Raw genomic sequence first — 19,082 nt, 5'->3', positions numbered from 1 at the left:
GGTTTTACTTACATTGCTTTCCATAGAAGTAAAGCCCAGATGTCTCTATCTGTCCTCCTTACTTCCATTGCTTTTAGAAAAGTAAAACCCGGATGACTCAATCCGCCTTCTTTTTCTGGAGCCATAAGGTAACCCAATTATGAATCCTGCCCATCCCTAAACCTCCATAAAAAAAAACACAGTTGATCAAATAGCCACAGCCTTATTATACATATATATCAAATTTTACTTTTTTAGTAAATATAACCATTTTAATCCCTTCACATCGGCAAAAAGGATAATGCCCTTGAACCAAACTAATTCTGCCCTGTGAATGAAGTCATCAGATGCCTGTAGCAGCAGCCAACCTGTGCTGTCTGTCTTCACCTTAGGTTTCCAGGGTCTTTCCCAGACCACCCCTAACTGTAGTCCTGTAGGGCTAAATGTACTAATATATTGTATATATATATATGTACTAATATATTGTACTAATATATTGTCTAACAATCATCGCTAAACCGGTCTGACTAGTTTAGCGACCGATCGTATTTGCCAACCCGATGCTCTAAACGGCTCACTGTATGGTTTTCCATGCAGTCCTACATTCTCTGATTCTGGCAAGCAAATGAGGTCATTAATAGTAAAACCAGGCATCTGATCGATGCCCTAACCTCGCATGACAGAATAGGGTCAGAAGGACCAACCCGGAAAATAGAACTGTTGATAACTGTGTTACTGACAGGTCTGCCTGTTTTTTTGTTGTTGGTGGTGGTGGGTTTCTTTCAATGGGCATAGATGTAATATCTGGCTCATAAAAAAAAAGCCGTGCCCCCCCTCCCCCAAATGACAGCCCTCCCTGATGACCCCTCCCACCCCCCCCCCGCAAACAGAATGGAGGCAGGAGGGATACCCAGCTGAGTGGGAGTTCTCCAACTGCATTGCTGCCAATAGGGGGTGGTGCTTTAATACAGTGTTTTCAATTGCTAAGGATAGGCAGGTTCCTAGAGTCTTGCATCGCTTGCCTGTCCCTAACTGCGACTAGGCATCCTTTATAGAATTGCGCCTAGGTGGACTTAGGTATTGCTAGGCATCATTGAGGTATGCGCCGGTATATTAGGCCAGGATTTACCTGGCCTAATCTACCGGCATCTAACTCACACACCTAGCACACCTAGCCTGTTTACTATATCTCTTCTCTGCTCTTAACCACGCCTACTTTTCAGATAGGTGTTGTTAGGCATCGGAGAGCACCTGCACTTAGGCATTGCTAAGTGTTGCACTGATATCCCTGCATAACCTTAATTGGTAATTAAAAAAATTTTTTATATTGGTTTTTAATGACATGGTCAATTACCACACCATTTAACCAATTAATAAACAATTTGACTTGTGTGTGAAATTTAATTAAGTGTTTCTAGGTATCATGATTAGGGCACCTAGCAGCGCCTAACCTAGTGGAAGATTAGGTTCTTACCTTGGTAGTCTTCTTTCTAGTAGAAAGGCATATGAGTCTTGAACCAATGGATTATTCTCCTTTACTCAAGAGCTTGTAGAAGGCATCATCTACCTTTTTCTCTCGGTTCTGACTCCTGCGTCTCTGGGCTGTGCCCCATCTCCTCAGTTCATATCAAAGCGGTTGACAATTCTTATAAAAGGAGAGATAAGGAGGCGGGAAATGGGAAACTCCACGACCAGCCAATTCTGTTCTGATTTGCAACAAGTCAAAGTCAACAAATCAATGTCAATATAATTATAACTGAGAACAAGGTGGAAACAAACTTACCTGAATGCAACCAGCACTAACACTTATCTAGCTATCAAGCCTCTCACTTTTCTCATTGGAATTGTTTGATAACAGACACCAACATCTGGAAATACATACACTGTGAGACAGCAAGCAGGCTAATTGAAATTTGATAGGATGGACCTTTAAGACTCATATGTCTTTCTACTAGAAAAAAAAAGATTATCAAGGTAAGAACCTAATCTTCCCTTCTACTGCAAAAGGCATATGAGTCTTGAACCAGTGGGATGTTCCAAAGCAGTCCGCTGAGTCTAGGACGGGGCAGATGATCCTGCTGTGAGCACTGAGGACCCTAACGCAGCATCCTTTTATTTTTCCACCTCCACTCTGTAAAATTTCATGAAATTATGAAGGGTGGATCATATAGCTGTCCTACATATTTCCTTAGGCGACACTGCCCTGGACTCTACCCATGAAGAAGCCACATCCCCTCATAGAGTGTGCTTTCAATGCAATCAGTGGTTGCTTACCACACCCAATATATGCTAATCAATAGTTGCGCAAATCCACCTTGAACTAGGAGCCTTAGAGGGTGTCTTTCCCAGGTGATTAGGGCTCTTTAGCACAAAAAGATGATCTTAAAGGTGAAAATCATTTATCACCTCTAGGTAATGGAGAAAAACTTTCCTAACATCCAGCAATGCCAAAATTTTATGGGGGGAGGGGGTTTAAACCCTTGGGAACGATAGGAAAACAGGTAGTCAGATTTCCTGATTGTCACAGAAGACCGAGACCACTTTGGCAGAGGAAGCCCTTGCCTCTTTAAGCCTGAGGAAAGCTCTCTGCAAGATAGATTTTGTAGCTTCAAAACCTCTCTTGCTGAAGTGATAGCTACTAGAAAAACCATCTTAGCAATAAGATCCATCCAACTAGCTTGTGGAAGGAACAACTGAGGAGATGGGGCACAGCCCAGAGAAGCAGGAGACAGAGCTGAGAGAAAAAGGTAGATGATTGCAAAGTCATGAGTAAAGGAGAATAACCCACTGAACTAGAAGCACCATTTATAGGGAAGGGGTAAAACGCGGACCTCACGGATCTAAAACCACACATCCATGAAAATCTGAGGTCCGTGCATTGACAAGCCCGCCTTTTAGCTTGTTTTACCCAGACCCTTATTCCACCACTTTCCCTGCAGCTCAGGCCCCCAGCTCTGCCTTCCCTAATGGCTAAGAAGGGAGGAGGCACACCATAGCTTTTGCTAATTAGCCTGATCGTCCCTTCCTCCAGATCTCTCCCTCCACACTGATTCTGAGAGCCCCCACGATATGACACTGGATGGCAAATAGCTGAGTTTGGGGGGGGGAGTTTAAAAAATGTGTGCAAAGGTCTGCAGTGCATCTGACGTCACAGATCTCACGGATCTGAACTGCACAATGCACATCCTTAAAAATCTGAGGTCCGCACCACTTTTAGTCTCTGGCTCTGACAGACCTCTATGACATTTTAGTCGCTGACGGATCCTAATGCTTTGCCCTCCCTATGCTGAGACTAAAAGTGGCACAGATCTCAGGGCAAAAGTTTTGCCGCTAGTCTCAGCATAGGAAGAGAAAAGCATTAGGATCCGTCAAAGCTAAAATGTCAGAAGTCTGTCAGAGTCAGAAACTACAAGTGGCACGGACCTCAGATTTTTAAGGACGTGCGGTTTTGGATCCGCGAGGTCCGTAAGGTCTGTGTTTTACCACTTCCCCCATTTACAGAATCAGGCCCTCAGGCCTTGATTCTGTATAGGACGCCCAGGAGAGGTGTCCTATACAGAATCGGTCCTACACTAAACCCCGATTCTGTAACCGGCATCCATGGTACAGCGCCGGTTAGAGAATCGGGTTAAATTAGACGCAGCCGCTATACTTATGGCAGCAAGGGATCTCCCTGCTGCAATATGTATAGCGGCCGCGATTGCGGCCGCCTTCCCATCACCGACAGGAGGATGCCCAATCCTCCTGCTGGAACCCCCCTCCCCCCCCAAACTGGTAATTGCCGACAGGAGGATGTCTAATCCTCCTGCCGGAACCCCCCTGGAACCCCCCTCCCCCCAAAACTGGTAATCGCCGGCAGGAGGATGTCCAATCCTCCTGCCGGAAAGCCCGACGACCCCCCCCAAAACTAACCTCACTCCCCCAACTAACCTTTACATGTTGGTCGGCTGGACGGGTCTTGCTGCCGTCCAGCCGACGGTCCCGCCTCATGGAAATGAGACGGGCCCGCCCCTTCCCGGCCCATCCCTGCTAAATCTAAGGCCTGATTGGCCCAGGCTCTAGAAGCCTGGACCAATCAGGCCTTAGGCATAGCGGGTCTGCCCATCCCCACTAATCCTAAGGCCTGATTGGCCCAGGTGCCTAGCCTGGTGCGTAGCCTGGGCCAATCAGGTCTTAGGATTAGTGGGGATGGGCGGACCCGCTATGCCTAAGGCCTGATTGGTCCAGGCTTCTAGAGCCTGGGCCAATCAGGCCTTAGATTTAGCGGGGATGGGCCGGGAAGGGGCGGGCCCGTCTCATTTCCATGAGGCGGGCCCGTCGGCTGGACGGCAGCAAGACCCGTCCAGCCGACCAACATGTAAAGGTTAGTTGGGGGAGTGAGGTTAGTTTTGGGGGGGGGTCGTCGGGCTTTCCGGCAGGAGGATTGGACATCCTCCTGTCGGCGATGGGACAGGCGGCCGCAACCGCGGCCGCTATACTTATTGCAGCAGGGAGATCCCTTGCTGCCATAAGTATAGCAGCCGCGTCTACTTACAATGTAGACCAGCATTTTGCTGGCCTACATTTTAAGCGTCTCTTCCTCTACTAGGGAGACGCGTACGGCCGCCTAGGTTCGCCTAAGGCCCTTAGGCAAGCTTAGGCGTCTTGCGGGCCTCCCTAGGCTCCCGGAGGCGCCTTCAATATAGGCAGCCTGCCTGGGGAGCATTTGTTTTAAAAACGTGCATCCCGATTGGCTGATTAGACAGCTGTAGGACGCCTACAGCTGCCTAAAATCGGGACGCACTTTGGAGAATCAGGGCCTCAGTGTTTAAAATCCTTAATAAAATGATCCTATATATTCACTGAGCATTATGCAGATCTGCAAAGAGGATGCAATTGTTTAAGCAGAATGTTTTTCAGCTCCTTCTCCCCCTCTCAGCCCTCCCCCCATGGTATTTCCCTTATTTACATCAGTGACTCTGGACAGGCCCTTGCTGTAGACTAGCTCCTTGCACAGAACACAAAGGCAGATTCCTTGCCAAAATTAAAGAAACTCTGTCAGCCTGGCTGTCTGCAGTTTGAATTATCTCCTCTATACCATCTTTTTTAGCCTCTCCCCCACCCCACCCAAAAAGACATGAAATCCCAACCAGAGTAATTTCTCTCTCACCCACCCCATCACAGGAGCAAAATATCCCTTACCCTCTTCAACACATCCAACAACTTCTCTTTAATCTACCGCCCCCACTTCCCGTCAGCAATGCATCCCTGATCCCCCTGTACTCCCCCCCCCCCCCCCTCCCTTAACATTTCCTGCCCTGAAAGTAGAAAGAGCAGCCGCAGGCCGACTGAAGGCAAAACACACTAGCAATTTCCCAGTGGCGTTCTCAGTAGACTCCCTCCTCACTCACCCACTGGACCCAGTGTTTCCCCTCTCTAATCCTCCGGGCGGCTAGATTCTGTGAGTAGGCTTCTGTTTGTTTTTCCTGCCTGCAGGTTACAAGCACATGCATGCAGGAAGATTTGTGAGCAGGGAAAGACTTTTGGAGGTGGGGGGAAGGAGGACAATGATCACCGTTAAGATATCCCGGCCCTACCTCCTAGCGCGCCTCTGAACAAATGAGATTCTTTGTACTGTCCACTTGGCACGGGCTGAAAGTGCATCGCTCGCTCGCTTTCATTTGCCAGCTCAGGCGTTGCTCTGCGGCCGAAGCCTAAGACGAACCTGCTGCTGGGGCCAGGATGTGGCTTCTCGGTGACGTCACGCACAGATGTTTTCCAAGACCACACCCCCACGTGGGACTGAAACAGTCCAGAGTGCAATAACGGGGAAAGCTTATATCTACTGTCACAATACAATGAAAGGGATGGAAATGCTTTTCCTCCCTGCGGGAATTTTTTGGGGGTAAAGACAGTTTTATATCCTAGGATTGGGGCCTGTGACATTTGTAAGCGGGATGTGCACGAGTTCTCAATACTGGAATTTTTTTTTAATGCTCTGGATTTAAAATGCCTCTATTTTTTGCTACAACTTGGGTGTGACTTTTATGACAAAGTGGGGTGTTTTTGGGGTGGGTTTTTTTTTTTTTTTTTTAAATCTGTTTACCAGCTATCCTACAGAAGGGTCTCCGGGAAGGAAAAACACCCTCCAGGCAGATATTTTCTATACAAGGGAAAGAGTAAAGTTTGAGAAATGGCAAAAGCAGCCTGCGTGGATCATTTTGCGGCCGAGTGCCTTGTTTCCATGTCCAGTCGAGCTATTGTCCATAATCCAATGAAGGAAACAGGAACCAAACTGGAAGCCCCAGTGCCCTCACCGACCGCGGAAGAAAGGAAAGAACTGAAAGAGGCCGTGAAAGACAACGCATCTCTCTTTATGGTGGCCAGCATTTTGGCCGATTTAAACCAGCACGTCCCCAGCTCTTTCCTTCAGACTGGAAACCCCGAAAGCCAGCTTGCCAGCCCTCCTCTCTCTCGGGGCGGTGGGGATGCAAGTGCCCCCGTGGCCGGCCAAAGCGAAGCGAAAACGTCTTGGCCAACCGAGCCAAGCCCCAAACAAAGAGTCAAACGCGGGAGGAACAGATCTGACTCCGAGTTACTCCAGAAAAAACACAAGTGCCACTTTGCAGGTTGTGAAAAAGTTTACGGCAAATCCTCCCATCTCAAAGCTCATCTAAGGACACACACAGGTCAGTTTTGCCGATTACTCGAGCGAGGTGGCCTCTGTTGAACGCGCATTTTTACGTTGCGATCCAAACTTTTCTTAGATTTCGCATACATACGTGTACGAGTGTAGAACGCATGTAGCCGTCATTGTCAGATTACATACAGTGTAATCCTGTGCCCGCACAGCTCTCGTTAGGGCTCCGCCCACTTGTCTGGCTCTCAGCACTTTTTCACCATCTCCAGGCTAAAATACTTCGGGCTCCTTTTACGAAGCCGCGTTAGCGCGACTTTTAATCACGCGCTAAGCTCCGCTAGCCGAAAAACGAGGCGGTAGCGGCTAGCGCGGCGGCGGTTTAGCGGGCTATTACGCGCGTTAAACCGCTAACGGGGCTTCAGCGCAGGTGACTTTACACCACACGCTAACCCCCGGCTAGGCAAAAAACTACCGCCTGCTCAAGAGGAGACGGTAGCGGCTAGCACGGCTGGCGGTTTAGCGCGCGCTATTACACGCGTTAAACCACTACTGCGCCTTCGTAAAAGGAGCCCTTAGACAACTCAATGAAGCATGTTTAAATTTCGTTGTGGCTTCCTTCTGCAGTGACAACTTGTATCTAAATACCCGAGAACTGTAGAAAACTCACTTGCTGTGTAATAAACATTGGGCGAGGGCTCGGGCAGGTGTCCTTTCCCTTCAAGCTAAGCGTTGACCATATAACTATGATTGCATTATAAGCAATTATCTTTGTATTTTTTTGCTTCAGGTGTAGGGCTGAAAGAGATTTCCCAATGCCTGTTTTCTATCTGCCCATCCCACTCTAAAAGCCGTTCGGGAATAAAGCAGTAGGATCATTTTTATTTTAACTACAGTCCTGGCCTTGTGCTGCATTGGGCACGCGTAAGTTCACTTTCCGTATGTTGTCTGCTGCGGTATTTTAAATTAGCACTTGGGGGTACCCCAAATCTACCGCTGGCCGGGAGTCTCTCTTTGCCCTCTGTTATTGTAGTTTTCTTGGCTGGAGCATGACTACAGTGGTGAGAAAACATCTCGGCCACCAGATCACGCAATGGTCTGGGGGTGAGAATGAAGAATAATACACAGATTATCGCATAAACCTCCCCCCCACTCCTGTTGCATGGCTTCCTAGGCATGGGCGTGGACAGTCGAACTCAATGAACCTTCCCTGTCAACATGGCTTAGGGAGTGGAGCTGGTAGCTTCTTTCCCTCTCTCTCTCTCTGAATTTGCAGATGAAGCCTTTATTATTTTTATTCAAAAGATATTAGGGCTTCCCTTAATGTGCTTTCTTGAAAGACTGTTTTGCAGGTGGGATGTTTAAAAAAAACTGTTACTGTGTAAACTGAACTACAGTTCCCATAGATAGCAAATGAAATTGCAAACCAAACCTTTAACGCCCTGTACAAATGAAGACAAAGCTCCAAAACGAAATACAACTCGGTTTTTCAACCAGAATAATTCGCACCATATCAAACTGGTGTAGAAAGTGTACATGAGTATGAGGTGGGTGTGGCTGGATAAGGGGGATGGGGCTGTTTACAGCTAATGTCTAGTCACTCCAATTGTTATTGTGTTGGCCGTAAACATTGTTTCCAGTCATTGAATGTCTTTTTTTTCGGGCAGATTTCTTGCAATTTAGCTAAAGGAAAGGGGTAGAGGTAAGCTGGTAGACAAAAAATAATTAAAGAGGGGAAGAAGACAGGCTTAACTATGTACATGCTCTGAACTGGGGAAAGAACCTGACAGCAGCCTCTTTGTTATAGAGGACATTGCTCCGCCCCTTTCCTGGTGTATTATTCCCTTTGCATGCTAGCTAGCCTCACCCTCTCAAGTATCCTACTCCCTGGTGAGTTGATTTGGCTAGCAACAGACAGAGCCTGGAGGTGTTGATAGAGGGCTGAAATAGGAGGGACTCTGAAGTTTACATGCAAACACAAACCATGGAAACTGGGGCCCCTCACAGGCCACCCTTCCCAGGAAAGATGTTGCTAGGCATTCAAAACATTTAGGTTCCCTGTCCATAGGCACCCTGGGAGGAGAATCCCATTCCAAAATTCAGGGCTTGCTTTTTTTTTTTGGCTTTATCTGCTGTCTCCATCAAAAAAGTGCCTGTCCATTCCTAGGGCCAGTTCTACCCATAGACCCAGTTGTACCTTCTATTCAGCCCTCCACCACATTCTTTAGTTTATCAACTAACCCCTAATTTTCTGCTAGCCAACTAGTCAGCCCTTTTCACCTCTCAGCCAGCTAGTCTCCCCACTCCCCAGCTAAGCAGCCAGCCAACTCCATCCCAAGCTAGCTAGCATACTTCTTCCTCTTCCCAACTAGCCAGCCAGTCAGGTCCCTCCCAACCTTCCTGTTAGCCACGCCCCATTCACCACCCAGGTAGACCCCCAAGTTAACTAGCCATTCCCAGCCTTCGGCTAGTCAGTCATCTAGCTTCTCCCACCCTTAGTCTGCTAGCAGCGCCCAGCTGAATGGTCGGTCTCCTGCCCTCCTCTGTCACCTTGTTCAGATGCTCCCAACCTGGAAACAACTGTTTCCTTCCCCCCACTCTGCATCTGTCAGTGAGTTTGAGCCTTAGGATACCCAGCCTCTTGCACGGTTCTCTCAGTCTTGGAAGAAGACCACAGGAATTTGAGTACCCTGTGGATGACATTCATTGAGACCGATGCAAGGGGAGAAGGGAGTAGCTGTTTCAGGAACTGTGAACAAGGAAGAAAACCAAGAAGACAAACTGTGGAACTGATGATCTTCATGGAGTAAAGGATTAGACAGCATCGCATCGATCGGCCACGATTACTCTTACACAGTAATTTGTTTTGCTCATTTTGCAATCCTATACTTGTGGCTTTTAGCAGCACTGGACCCCGGAAGAAGGTCTTTCATGACCAAAACACGGCCCGGGTTGGGCCTATAGCGCAAATCTTTTACTGTGTATTTTTGTATTTTTTAAATTGGTACTTTTATATTGGTTTCTTTGATCTGCACCTTGTCCAAATAAAGACTTCATCATGATCATCAATTCCACAGTTTTTCTTCTTGTTTTTGTTCTGCTGTTTTTTTTTGTGGGGAACTTCTGAGACTGTTTGTTTGTTTTCTGCTGTGAACAAGGAATAACATTTTGGCACTGGCATACAGATTCGGGACACAGATTCTGAGTCCTAATAAAGGTGGAGCAGCCGCTATTGTGTGGCTTCTGCATTCCCACTGCAACCACCATTGCACTCCCTCCCGCCCCCCCAAGCTGCAAAGATTTATTTACGGAATGAGTCATCAGGGAGAGAGAGAGGGGGAAGAACAACAGCAGCTATAAGAAAGGCCTGGATAGTGGTGATTTTCTGCCAGGTCATTCCAGGTCACTGAGAAGGGACCTTTTTGAACTTGCTTCCTTTTCCCCATTGCAACTGGAGTGGAAGGTGGTCCCACCCCCTGTTGACCTTGGCCTGGTACCCTTTTTTTAAAAAAAAAAAACAAAAAAAAAAACAGGTTACCACTGGCCCTGTGGATGGTACAGAAGGAGGTTACTGATATTGGGACTTGGAAGCAGTAGAATTTGTCAAGGGAAAGAGGCAAGGGGTGATGCTCATGTTTCCAGTGTAGGCCTCTAAATGTGAAAAGCTGAATAAGTGTTGTGTAGAAATATGAGTCTTTGTGGTGGGGGATTGTGATTTGGCCTGTTGATTTTCCCTACCCCTTTCCCCTTTCCCTCTTTTTTTCCATCTGGTCACCCAGACAATCTTTTAATAAGAGGACATGTCTGGTTTTTCCCAGACATCTGGTGACCCTAGGTTTGACTCCCACTGCAGCTCGTTGAAGCCCTAGGCAAGTCACTCAATCTTCCATTGCCCTAGATCAGACATGGGCAACTCTGGTCCTCGAGGGCCAGAATCCAATCGTGCTTTCAGGATTTCCCCAATGAATATGCATGAGATCTATTTGCTTGCACTGCTTTCAATGCATATTCATTGGAGAAATCCTGACAACCCAATTGGATTCCGGCCCTCGAGGACCGGAGTTGCCCATGTCTGCCCTAGATACTTAAAAACAAGCTTACATTATGAGTAGAGCTGTACCAAATAGAATATTTTATTATTTGGCTAAATATGAATAATGAAAAATATTATTTGGACACATCGTCTAAGTATACGTCCTTTCGATCTGATCGTCCAAGTCGCTAAATCGTCCATCTTTATACCACATGTTTGTCCAACTTTTCGTCCTAGTCAAAAACATCTAGAACAAGCACTGTTGGACTTGGGAGGGGTCTGCAAAGTGATGCACTGAAAATCCAGACATGCCACCTAAATAGTGGGGTACCTTACAGGGCGCTGATGTGAACTTCACAAAAAGGGTGCCATGTCTTCATCTCACTACAGCTCTCTTATAGGTCAAGGTGAGCCCCCAAACCTCCAGAATCCCCTAGACCCACTTATCTACCACCCCAATAGTCCTTATGGCTGCAGGAGCCACTTATATGCCAGTACAAAAGGGTTTTGGGGGTGTATAGGGGAGTGCACATGTTTCAATATCAATGCAGTGAATACAGGGGCTTATGGGCATGGGTCCTCCTCTAAATGGGTTCCTAACCCACCCCCAAGATGGCTTAAGACGCCTCTGTGCAGCACGACTAGGCTTTCCTATGCCAGTCTGCCAGGTGATGATGTTCTGGAGGCACAATTTTCAAGTTGTGATTAATATTTTAATGGGGGTGGGGGAGGGTCAGTGATCACTGGGGTAGTGTGTAGAGGATCTGTTTTATGTGTTTGCAGTGCTTTTCTGGTGACTTTAGGTGGGTTTTTGTGCCTGTTGTTAGGAGGGAGCAAATAGGGCAGCAAATAAGGCCCGAAGCAAGCAGGAGCATCGAGTTGTACGCTTCCATTCCTCCCTCCCTATCTCCCACCATAGCCTGCAAGCGACCTCACCCAAGCTTCGGGGCTCTAACACTGTGCTTGCTGGCTTCCCGAGCCTTCTCCTCCGAAACCGGGGGAGGGAGGAGAAGCGAAGCCAGCAAGCATAGTGTTTAAGCCCCGGAGCATGGGTGAAATTGCTTGCAGGCTATGGCGGGAGATAGAGAGGGAGGAATGGAAGCGTACAACTCGATGCTCCTGCTTGCTTCGGGCCTTCCTCGCTGCTGGGTCCTGCCTTCGCGGAAACAGAAAGTAGGTGAGACCCGGCAGTGAGGAAGGCCCGAAGCAAGCAGGAGCAGTGAGTTGTGAATGCTGCGCTGGCGATGGCTGGGGGGAGAGGGGAGAGAAATGCTGCTTCTACTGCACCCAATTGGAGAGAGAGAGGAAAGAGATATGCTGCTACTGCACCCAATTGGGGAGAGAGGGAATGAGGGAGAAGAAAGACCAGGGAAGGGAGAGGGGAGGAACGAGAGATGCCATGTCAATGGGAGAGAGGGAAAGGAAAGGAGATACCAGACCATGGAGGGGGAGAGAGATGGCAGGGCATGGGGGGGGGAGGGAAGGAGACAGATGCCAGACCAAGGGAAAGGAATGAAGGAAGGAGGGAGGGAGAGAAAGGAAGGAGAGGAGATACCAGATAATTGGGGGACAGGGGGAAATGGAAGGAGAAGAGAGAGATGCCAGGGCTTGGGGGGAGGGAAGGGAAACTAAGGAGAAAAATGCCATACCAGAGGGAAAGGAAGGAGAGGATGTGCCAGAGCTTGGAGGGAGAGGGAGAGATAGGAGAGGAGAAGAGAGAGATGCCAGGACACAGGGAGAGGGAAGAAGATAGAGACCATGGGGTAGAGTGGGAAGGAAGGAAGGAAGGAAAGGAGAAGAGAGAGATATCAGAGCATAGGGGAGGGGGTGGAGACAGAAAAATGGAGAGGGGATGAAGCTGAAATGAATCATGTACAAAGGAGAGAAGGGACACAAGATATACAGTTTATTAAAGAGACATAGAAAGAGGGAAGATGCCATATGGAAGAGAGAGAGGGCATATACTGGATGGAAAGGGCAGAGAGGGTGGACAGTGGATGAAAGGGGCAGAGAGTGGGTGGACAGTAGATGGAAGGGGTAGAGAGAGAGGGCAGAGGCTGCTTGGAAGGAGCAAAGCGAGAGGGTAGATGTTGCATGGAAGAGAGAACAAATGCTGCATAGAAAGAAGAGAGTGAAGAAATGACAAAGAGAGTGATTAAAGCAGAAATGACAAAAGGTAGAAATACATTTTTTTTTGCTTTTTGTAGAATCAAGTAGTATTTTAACTGTATTGATAAAAGTTTATAAATAGAAAATGGAAATAAGGCAATTTTGGGGGGGGACTAAACCCCTTTCCTCAGGTCAGGACAGGATACCATAACAGCAGTACACTGCACTGTTATGAAGAAAGATTTGGCCTCTGAAAGCTAATTGAAAAATGGATTAGTCCAATAAAATGGTATTTTCTTATTTCTCATTATTTGTTTTATTTCTACTTGTTAATTTGTAAAGGGATGATTGTTTTGTATCAGTTTTTTCAAATTTACTACTACTGCTACTATTTACAACTACTATCTTCATATTTTGCACAGTATTAGGGGACATGCATCACTGTTTCTGTGGTGTTGCATTGTATGCGGAGTCTTGCATCTTAGGGTATCATTTTTATATATTAGTACTGTACTTTTAGTTTGTGGTCCCGTTTTTGCTTAGGGATATCTGTGTTCTGGTAGGAATGAATGTTTAGAAGCATACAGTGTGCTTTGTGTAGTTTAATTTTGTGGTTAACCATTATGTGTTGTTAATAAGATTATATCGTATGTGTATATGAAAAATGAATGGAAAAATTATTACTATTAGTACTATTATTACTAAATTAGTACTATTATGGGACAGGGTCTGGGGTGGAGATTGGGCGGGGTTTGGGGCAGAGCTTTCAGCCCCCCCAAACAAAAAAGCATTCCGCTGCCTATGAATGCAAGAATATCAACACTAAATTAATCACAAGCCCCACATTCAGTTTACTTGATATACACTTCAGGATCAGTCAGAAGTGACTGTTGTCAACTAAACTATGCTGACAACACAAAGCCAATTGTACCTCATCATCGGGCCACAAAAAATTTTCATAAATATAATTCATTCAAAATACTTAAAGAATTTCAAAAGTAAATTCAAATCTTCAAACTTTCTGTGCATAAAATTCTGTAAAAAGACAAAAACTTATCTTAGGGCTCCTTTTACAAAGCCGCAGTAGAGGCTCTGACACTCAAGAATTCTATGAGCGTCAAAGCATTTATCTCACCAGGCCATGGAAGAAAGCTCTACCACAGCTTTATAAAAGCCAGAGTTAATGAGCTATGCAGGAAAGCCCTTGCCAACATAGCTGTGTTTTGATCACTGCATCAGGGCAACAGACTCCTGGAAAATATAAAATAATAGCACCACCCACAAAAAACTAAACTTTTTAAAGAAAACATTGAAAACTATTCCCACAAAGGCTGTTACCTTCAGCATACATTCTTTCTCCTGGGCACAAAGCACACAAAATGGCGACTAATCTTGCCTTAGATCAGCAGGGATAAATCACATGATAATCTTCAGCCAATCAGAACTCTTCACATTCCAATTTCTGACATCCATTCAATCTCCAGCTTTAATCCCTTAGGACATACCCAATTAAGATGAAAAATCCACCATAGCTTTTTAAAATTCAATAAATTCTCAGGATCACCACCCTCCCTCCCCATCAAAATCATGTCAAACATTCACCATCTTATATCTTCAACTGAATGCCCCGGGTTTCTCATTCCAATGAGCAACCAAAAGAGTTGCTAATACCTTCTGTTGGATTCTAGATTTATGTCTGTTCAACCTCTTCTTTACCAGACACAATGTACAACCAACGTACACCAGTTCACATGGGCAGACAATACAGTAAATTGGTCCTCGAGAGTAACATGTGGTATCAATTCTAGCAATAAAATTGCGAACAAATTATGGATCACGCCAAATAGTACCTATATGGCAGTAGAGTAGGTTGACACACTAATAACTCCTAAAAGTAGGCTAATGCTAGATTGAGGGCTCCTTTTACAAAGTTGCGCAATAGCCTTAATGCGCAGAATAGCGCACGCTAAATTGCCGTGCGTGCTAGCCACTACTGCCTCCTTTTGAGCAGGCAGTCGATTTTCAGCGTGCACTAATCCGGTGCGTGCGTTAAAAACGTTAGCGCACCTTTGTAAAAGGAGCCCTGAGTCTATCTCTACAAAAGATTTTATTGTAGACTATGGATCTCAAGTGCCCGATCCATAATCTCCAATAAACTCTTTTGTAGAGATAGACTCAATCTAGCATTAGCCTACTTTTAGGAGTTAGTAGAGTAGGGTGACATGTGTCACATCTTGAGTATCCCGTAATTGTATGTGCTGTATGTTCAAAATCAATTCTTTTATAGCTCAAAATCTCTCCAATGTTCCTGCTTCTTGGACAAGAAAAGATACAATGAATTCAAACAAGCATGAAGTGATAAAACATTCCAGTATTTCATAAACAGAGCTATCATTATGGAATCATATTGGGAGTGTGGTAAAATGCAGTCAAGATATCTTCTTGAGTTTTCCCTTTATATTTCAACAGCAACTCCCATTGAGCAAACTTAACATGCAAATATGTCATATGAACAATACTCTAAGGATACCTGCGCTCTAAAAATTGATTCTTCAGATCTCTTGCAAAAAATCTAAAATCTTCTAGAGAGAAGAATAATCATTGAAGGCTTAAAAATTGCCCAATAGGAACACCTGATTTAAGCACATATGGGTGAAAGCTGTTAAAATGCAAAAATACATTTCTGTCCGCAGGCCTGCGGTACAACATAGTCTTCAAGCAAACATCCTCCTTGAACATCCACTTGTTACATCCATCTTCAATTTATTGCACAATTTCATCTGACCCATATAGATTTTTTGGATGTTCATATATTCAAGGAGGGTGGCCAGATGGTCCCCTGAAGACTAGGTTGAAAACCATTGGTATAGACAGCTATTTACTGGAAAAGTATGTGCATTAATATAATTTTCCTGTTCCTGGGATACCTCCTATGGATATGCATTTAACATGAACTCTGCTAGCACACCTTAAAAATGTAGGCACCCTTTTACTAAAGCTTAGTACACACTATTCAGTTAATATATGCTAAATGCTAAGAAGCCCATTTTATACCTATGGCAGTGGTTCTAAAATCTGATCCTGGAGTCACCCCCATCTATCAGGTTTTCAGGATTGCATGCTGGAGTGCCTCCAGGATCAGGTTTGATAACCACATTTTTAGCATTTAGCGTGCGCTAATGAAATTAGCAAGCACTAAGCTTTAATGAAAAAGTCCCATAGTATCTGCTAAATCCAATTTAATGTTAGCCTATGAACTGACATGCATTAAATTGATTAATGTGTTAAAAAGGTCTAATGTGGATTAATTTTTTTAAATTAAAATATATGTGTGAAATCAACCCAAAAAGTCCCAAACATCTCTGAATAAAGCCCAATTTCAGTACAGTCATCACCCAATTTCTTTGATCAGAGAGCTCTTCTTTCCTGAAGAGTCTGACCATAGAGGAGTCTTTCTCCTCCCAGGCATCATTGATATCACATTTTTCATTGGTGGTCTCTGGGCTACTTCTAAGCTCTGAGTGAGCTGGAAGTTGGAGGGATCAGGGCGGAATACTTAGCTTCTCCAATTATCTTGAGCCTTTGATGATGCTGTCTTGGTTTCTGACCCAGGATTGATAAGGCTAATACATCCACATCAGAAATCAAGCATGCAATAAATAAAATAGTGCAGGGATGTTACTATGGCACTGGGCAGCAAAGGGCGTGAGCCATTAGGGAAACCCCTCTCCAAAAAAACTACATGTCCCAGATTGCCCTCCATTCAGTGCTGAGTCAAAGGACTGGGGCTCAGAGAGGCAAGAATATTTCTGCCCAGGCTGGATTCACTTAGAGAGAGGTCCCAGAGGAAAGGAGAGGTCCTGCAGCAGGGATTGAGAGCTAGACACAGCTAGTGCTGCCCGATTCAGGAAAAAAATTTTGATTCGATTCGATTCGATTTTCCTGCCCAATTGGGTGTTTTTTTTAAAAAACATCCTGGTGGGTTTATTGTATAACCTCTTCACCCTTTTTATAGCCTCTTAATCCCCTTTGCCTTCTCCTAACCACACTGGCATTTTGGTGTAAACAAACAAAAAAGACTTTTCCTCTCTCTCCCTTTCTGTTCCTTCCCTCCCTAAATCCCATTGCCCATCATCTCTCTCCCTCTCCTCTATTTTTAGATCCATTATTTCTTCCCCCCCCCAAGTCTGGCATATGCACGTCTCTTTGAACCCCCCTTTCACTCTCTCCGTGTACTTCTACACCTGGGCCCATTCCTCTGAAGGTCTGTCCCCCCCTGAAGGCCTGCATCCAAGGCCTGCCTGTCTCCCCCTGAAGGCCTGCATCCAAGGCCTGCCTGTTCCCACTGAAGGCTTGTACAACCCCCCCCCCCCCCCCCCGGAAGGCCTGCGTGTTCCCCCTGGCCTCAATTTACCTCAGTTCATCAGCCTGCATAAGATCGCTAGTGTTAGCGATCTTTGCAAGCTGCCATCGGGTCTTCGAGCTGCCTTCTCTGCCTCGGTCCCATCCCTCCTCTGACGGCAGAGGCAGAGGCAGAGAAGGCAGCTCGAAGACCCGATGGCAGCTTGCAAAGATCGCTAACACTAGCGATCTTATGCAGGCTGATGAACTGAGGTAAATTGATGTCGGGAGGCCAGGGGGGAAGCCGGACAGAAGCACTGATGCTCCCACTCACCCTCTAAAGCAGGAGCGGCAGCGGCTGGCCAGCAAGAGGCTGCACTGCTGATCCTGCTTTAGGGGGCGAGGGGGGAGGGTCAGTGCCGAATCGGGAGGCCAATTTTTTTTGGTTTTGAATCGATTCGAACCGATTCACCTGAAATGAATTGGTAAATTGATTCGAATTGTGAATCAGGCAGCACTAGACACAGCATTTGGTTGAGGTAAGCCAAACCTTATTTGTATTGTATGAGGCAAATGAACCTGAATAAAGATTTTTCTTTATATGCAATTGTGTGTTAGCTCTCTGACTGCTGGTCTCTCCTGAAAAGCCAAGACAGCTTGCCACACCATGTTGTCTTTTACTTATGCTGTTTTGGGCTGGGTTGTTTTTTTAAAGTTTCTGCCACAAAGAAACTGGATACAAGGAACTCCAGAGGGTTTATTTTACAGATGAACCTCACAATTGGAGTGTAGGAATGTTTTGAACCAGCAAAGGAGATATGCTGCACTGGAGAAAGGAACTTGTAAAAAGTATAGTTAGCGCTGGATAAGCAAGCTCTTTATTTTATTTTTTTTGAGAATTGAAAGAAAGAAAGTTAAAAGTAACTTGTGCCTTTTATCAGGGCAGACTTAATTAGGGATAGAGAAAGAGTACTTATGCTAGATACAGGAGGAGAGAGAGGGGGAAATACTGGACACAAGTTGGAAAAGAGACAGCTGGAAGAGGATATGTTTGAGGTCTACAAAATCTGGAGTGGTGTAGATTGGGTAAAGGGGAAAAGAGAGGGAGATTCTGGACATGGAAGGATAGGGAGAGAGAAGAGGAAGATGCTAGACACAGGAGCAAAAAAAAAAAAAAAAAAGGGAGGTATAGAGAGAGAGACCAGACAAGCCAGTCTGGTTTTCAAGATATCCACAATGAATATACATGGATATATTTGCATGCATTGTTTCCATTATATGCAAATCTAAGTCATGCATATTAATTATGTGTATCCCTAAAACCTGACTGGCTGGGTGTGTCTTGAAGACTTGGTTGAGAACCCCTGTTCTAGAGCCTTAGAAAAATGGTGCCATTAACTCCTAGCAACGGTTTTGCAGTACTACTGCCAGGGGATTCAAGCTGCCATGTAAAGGCTTTTTTTTACATTTTTTAAAAATATTTCCTTGAAGTCTCTTGTTGTAGCATGTTGGAGAAGTCAGCCATCAATGCAGGAGAGAGTGGGGATCAATTTTGCCTCTGTCACCCCCAGAACTCATGGGGTGAGATGAGGTTATGCAGATGGGCTGGCTGGCTACAGGGAAGTTGATGTGTGTGTGTTTGTTGGGGGGGGGGAAGGTTGCATCAATGAGGGAGATGCTAAGCATTGATGCAAGAGCAGGGAACAAATCAAATGTTGGCTCAGGACACCAGAATACTTTGAACCAGTTCCGAAAAAAGGTCCGCCCAAATTCTTACATATCTTGGGCATCATTTATTAGTAAATTGCCTCCTATGTATTGGTGCTATCGTTGTATCGTTCTAGTGCACACATAGCAGTATTCATCTTCCTACCATTCCTCTTGCACTTTAGAAAGTTCAGTAAAATTCATTTATTGCCAGTATCGAAAGTAGTACTTTTGGAGAATGTTATTCATTAAGACACTGTTCCAATGAATATTGCCTTTGATTATACTCAAAAGCCA

At 45.6% G+C, this 19,082-nt stretch overlaps 1 protein-coding gene across 1 annotated transcript in view; it reads left to right on the top strand.

Moving 5' to 3' along the window:
- Positions 1-6,003: 6,003 nt before the first annotated feature.
- Positions 6,004-19,082, top strand: part of KLF13 (Kruppel like factor 13) — a 143,346-nt gene continuing 130,267 nt past the window's right edge. The window contains exon 1 of the mRNA XM_033919502.1: positions 6,004-6,647. Coding sequence (XP_033775393.1) covers positions 6,152-6,647 — 496 coding nt within the window. The 5' untranslated portion in view covers positions 6,004-6,151. The remainder of the gene's footprint in view (positions 6,648-19,082) is intronic.

Source organism: Geotrypetes seraphini, chromosome 14 (assembly GCF_902459505.1).
Source record: "Geotrypetes seraphini chromosome 14, aGeoSer1.1, whole genome shotgun sequence".
In the NCBI taxonomy this organism is placed as follows: domain Eukaryota; kingdom Metazoa; phylum Chordata; class Amphibia; order Gymnophiona; family Dermophiidae; genus Geotrypetes; species Geotrypetes seraphini.
This window is presented reverse-complemented; position numbering and strand designations above follow the sequence as displayed.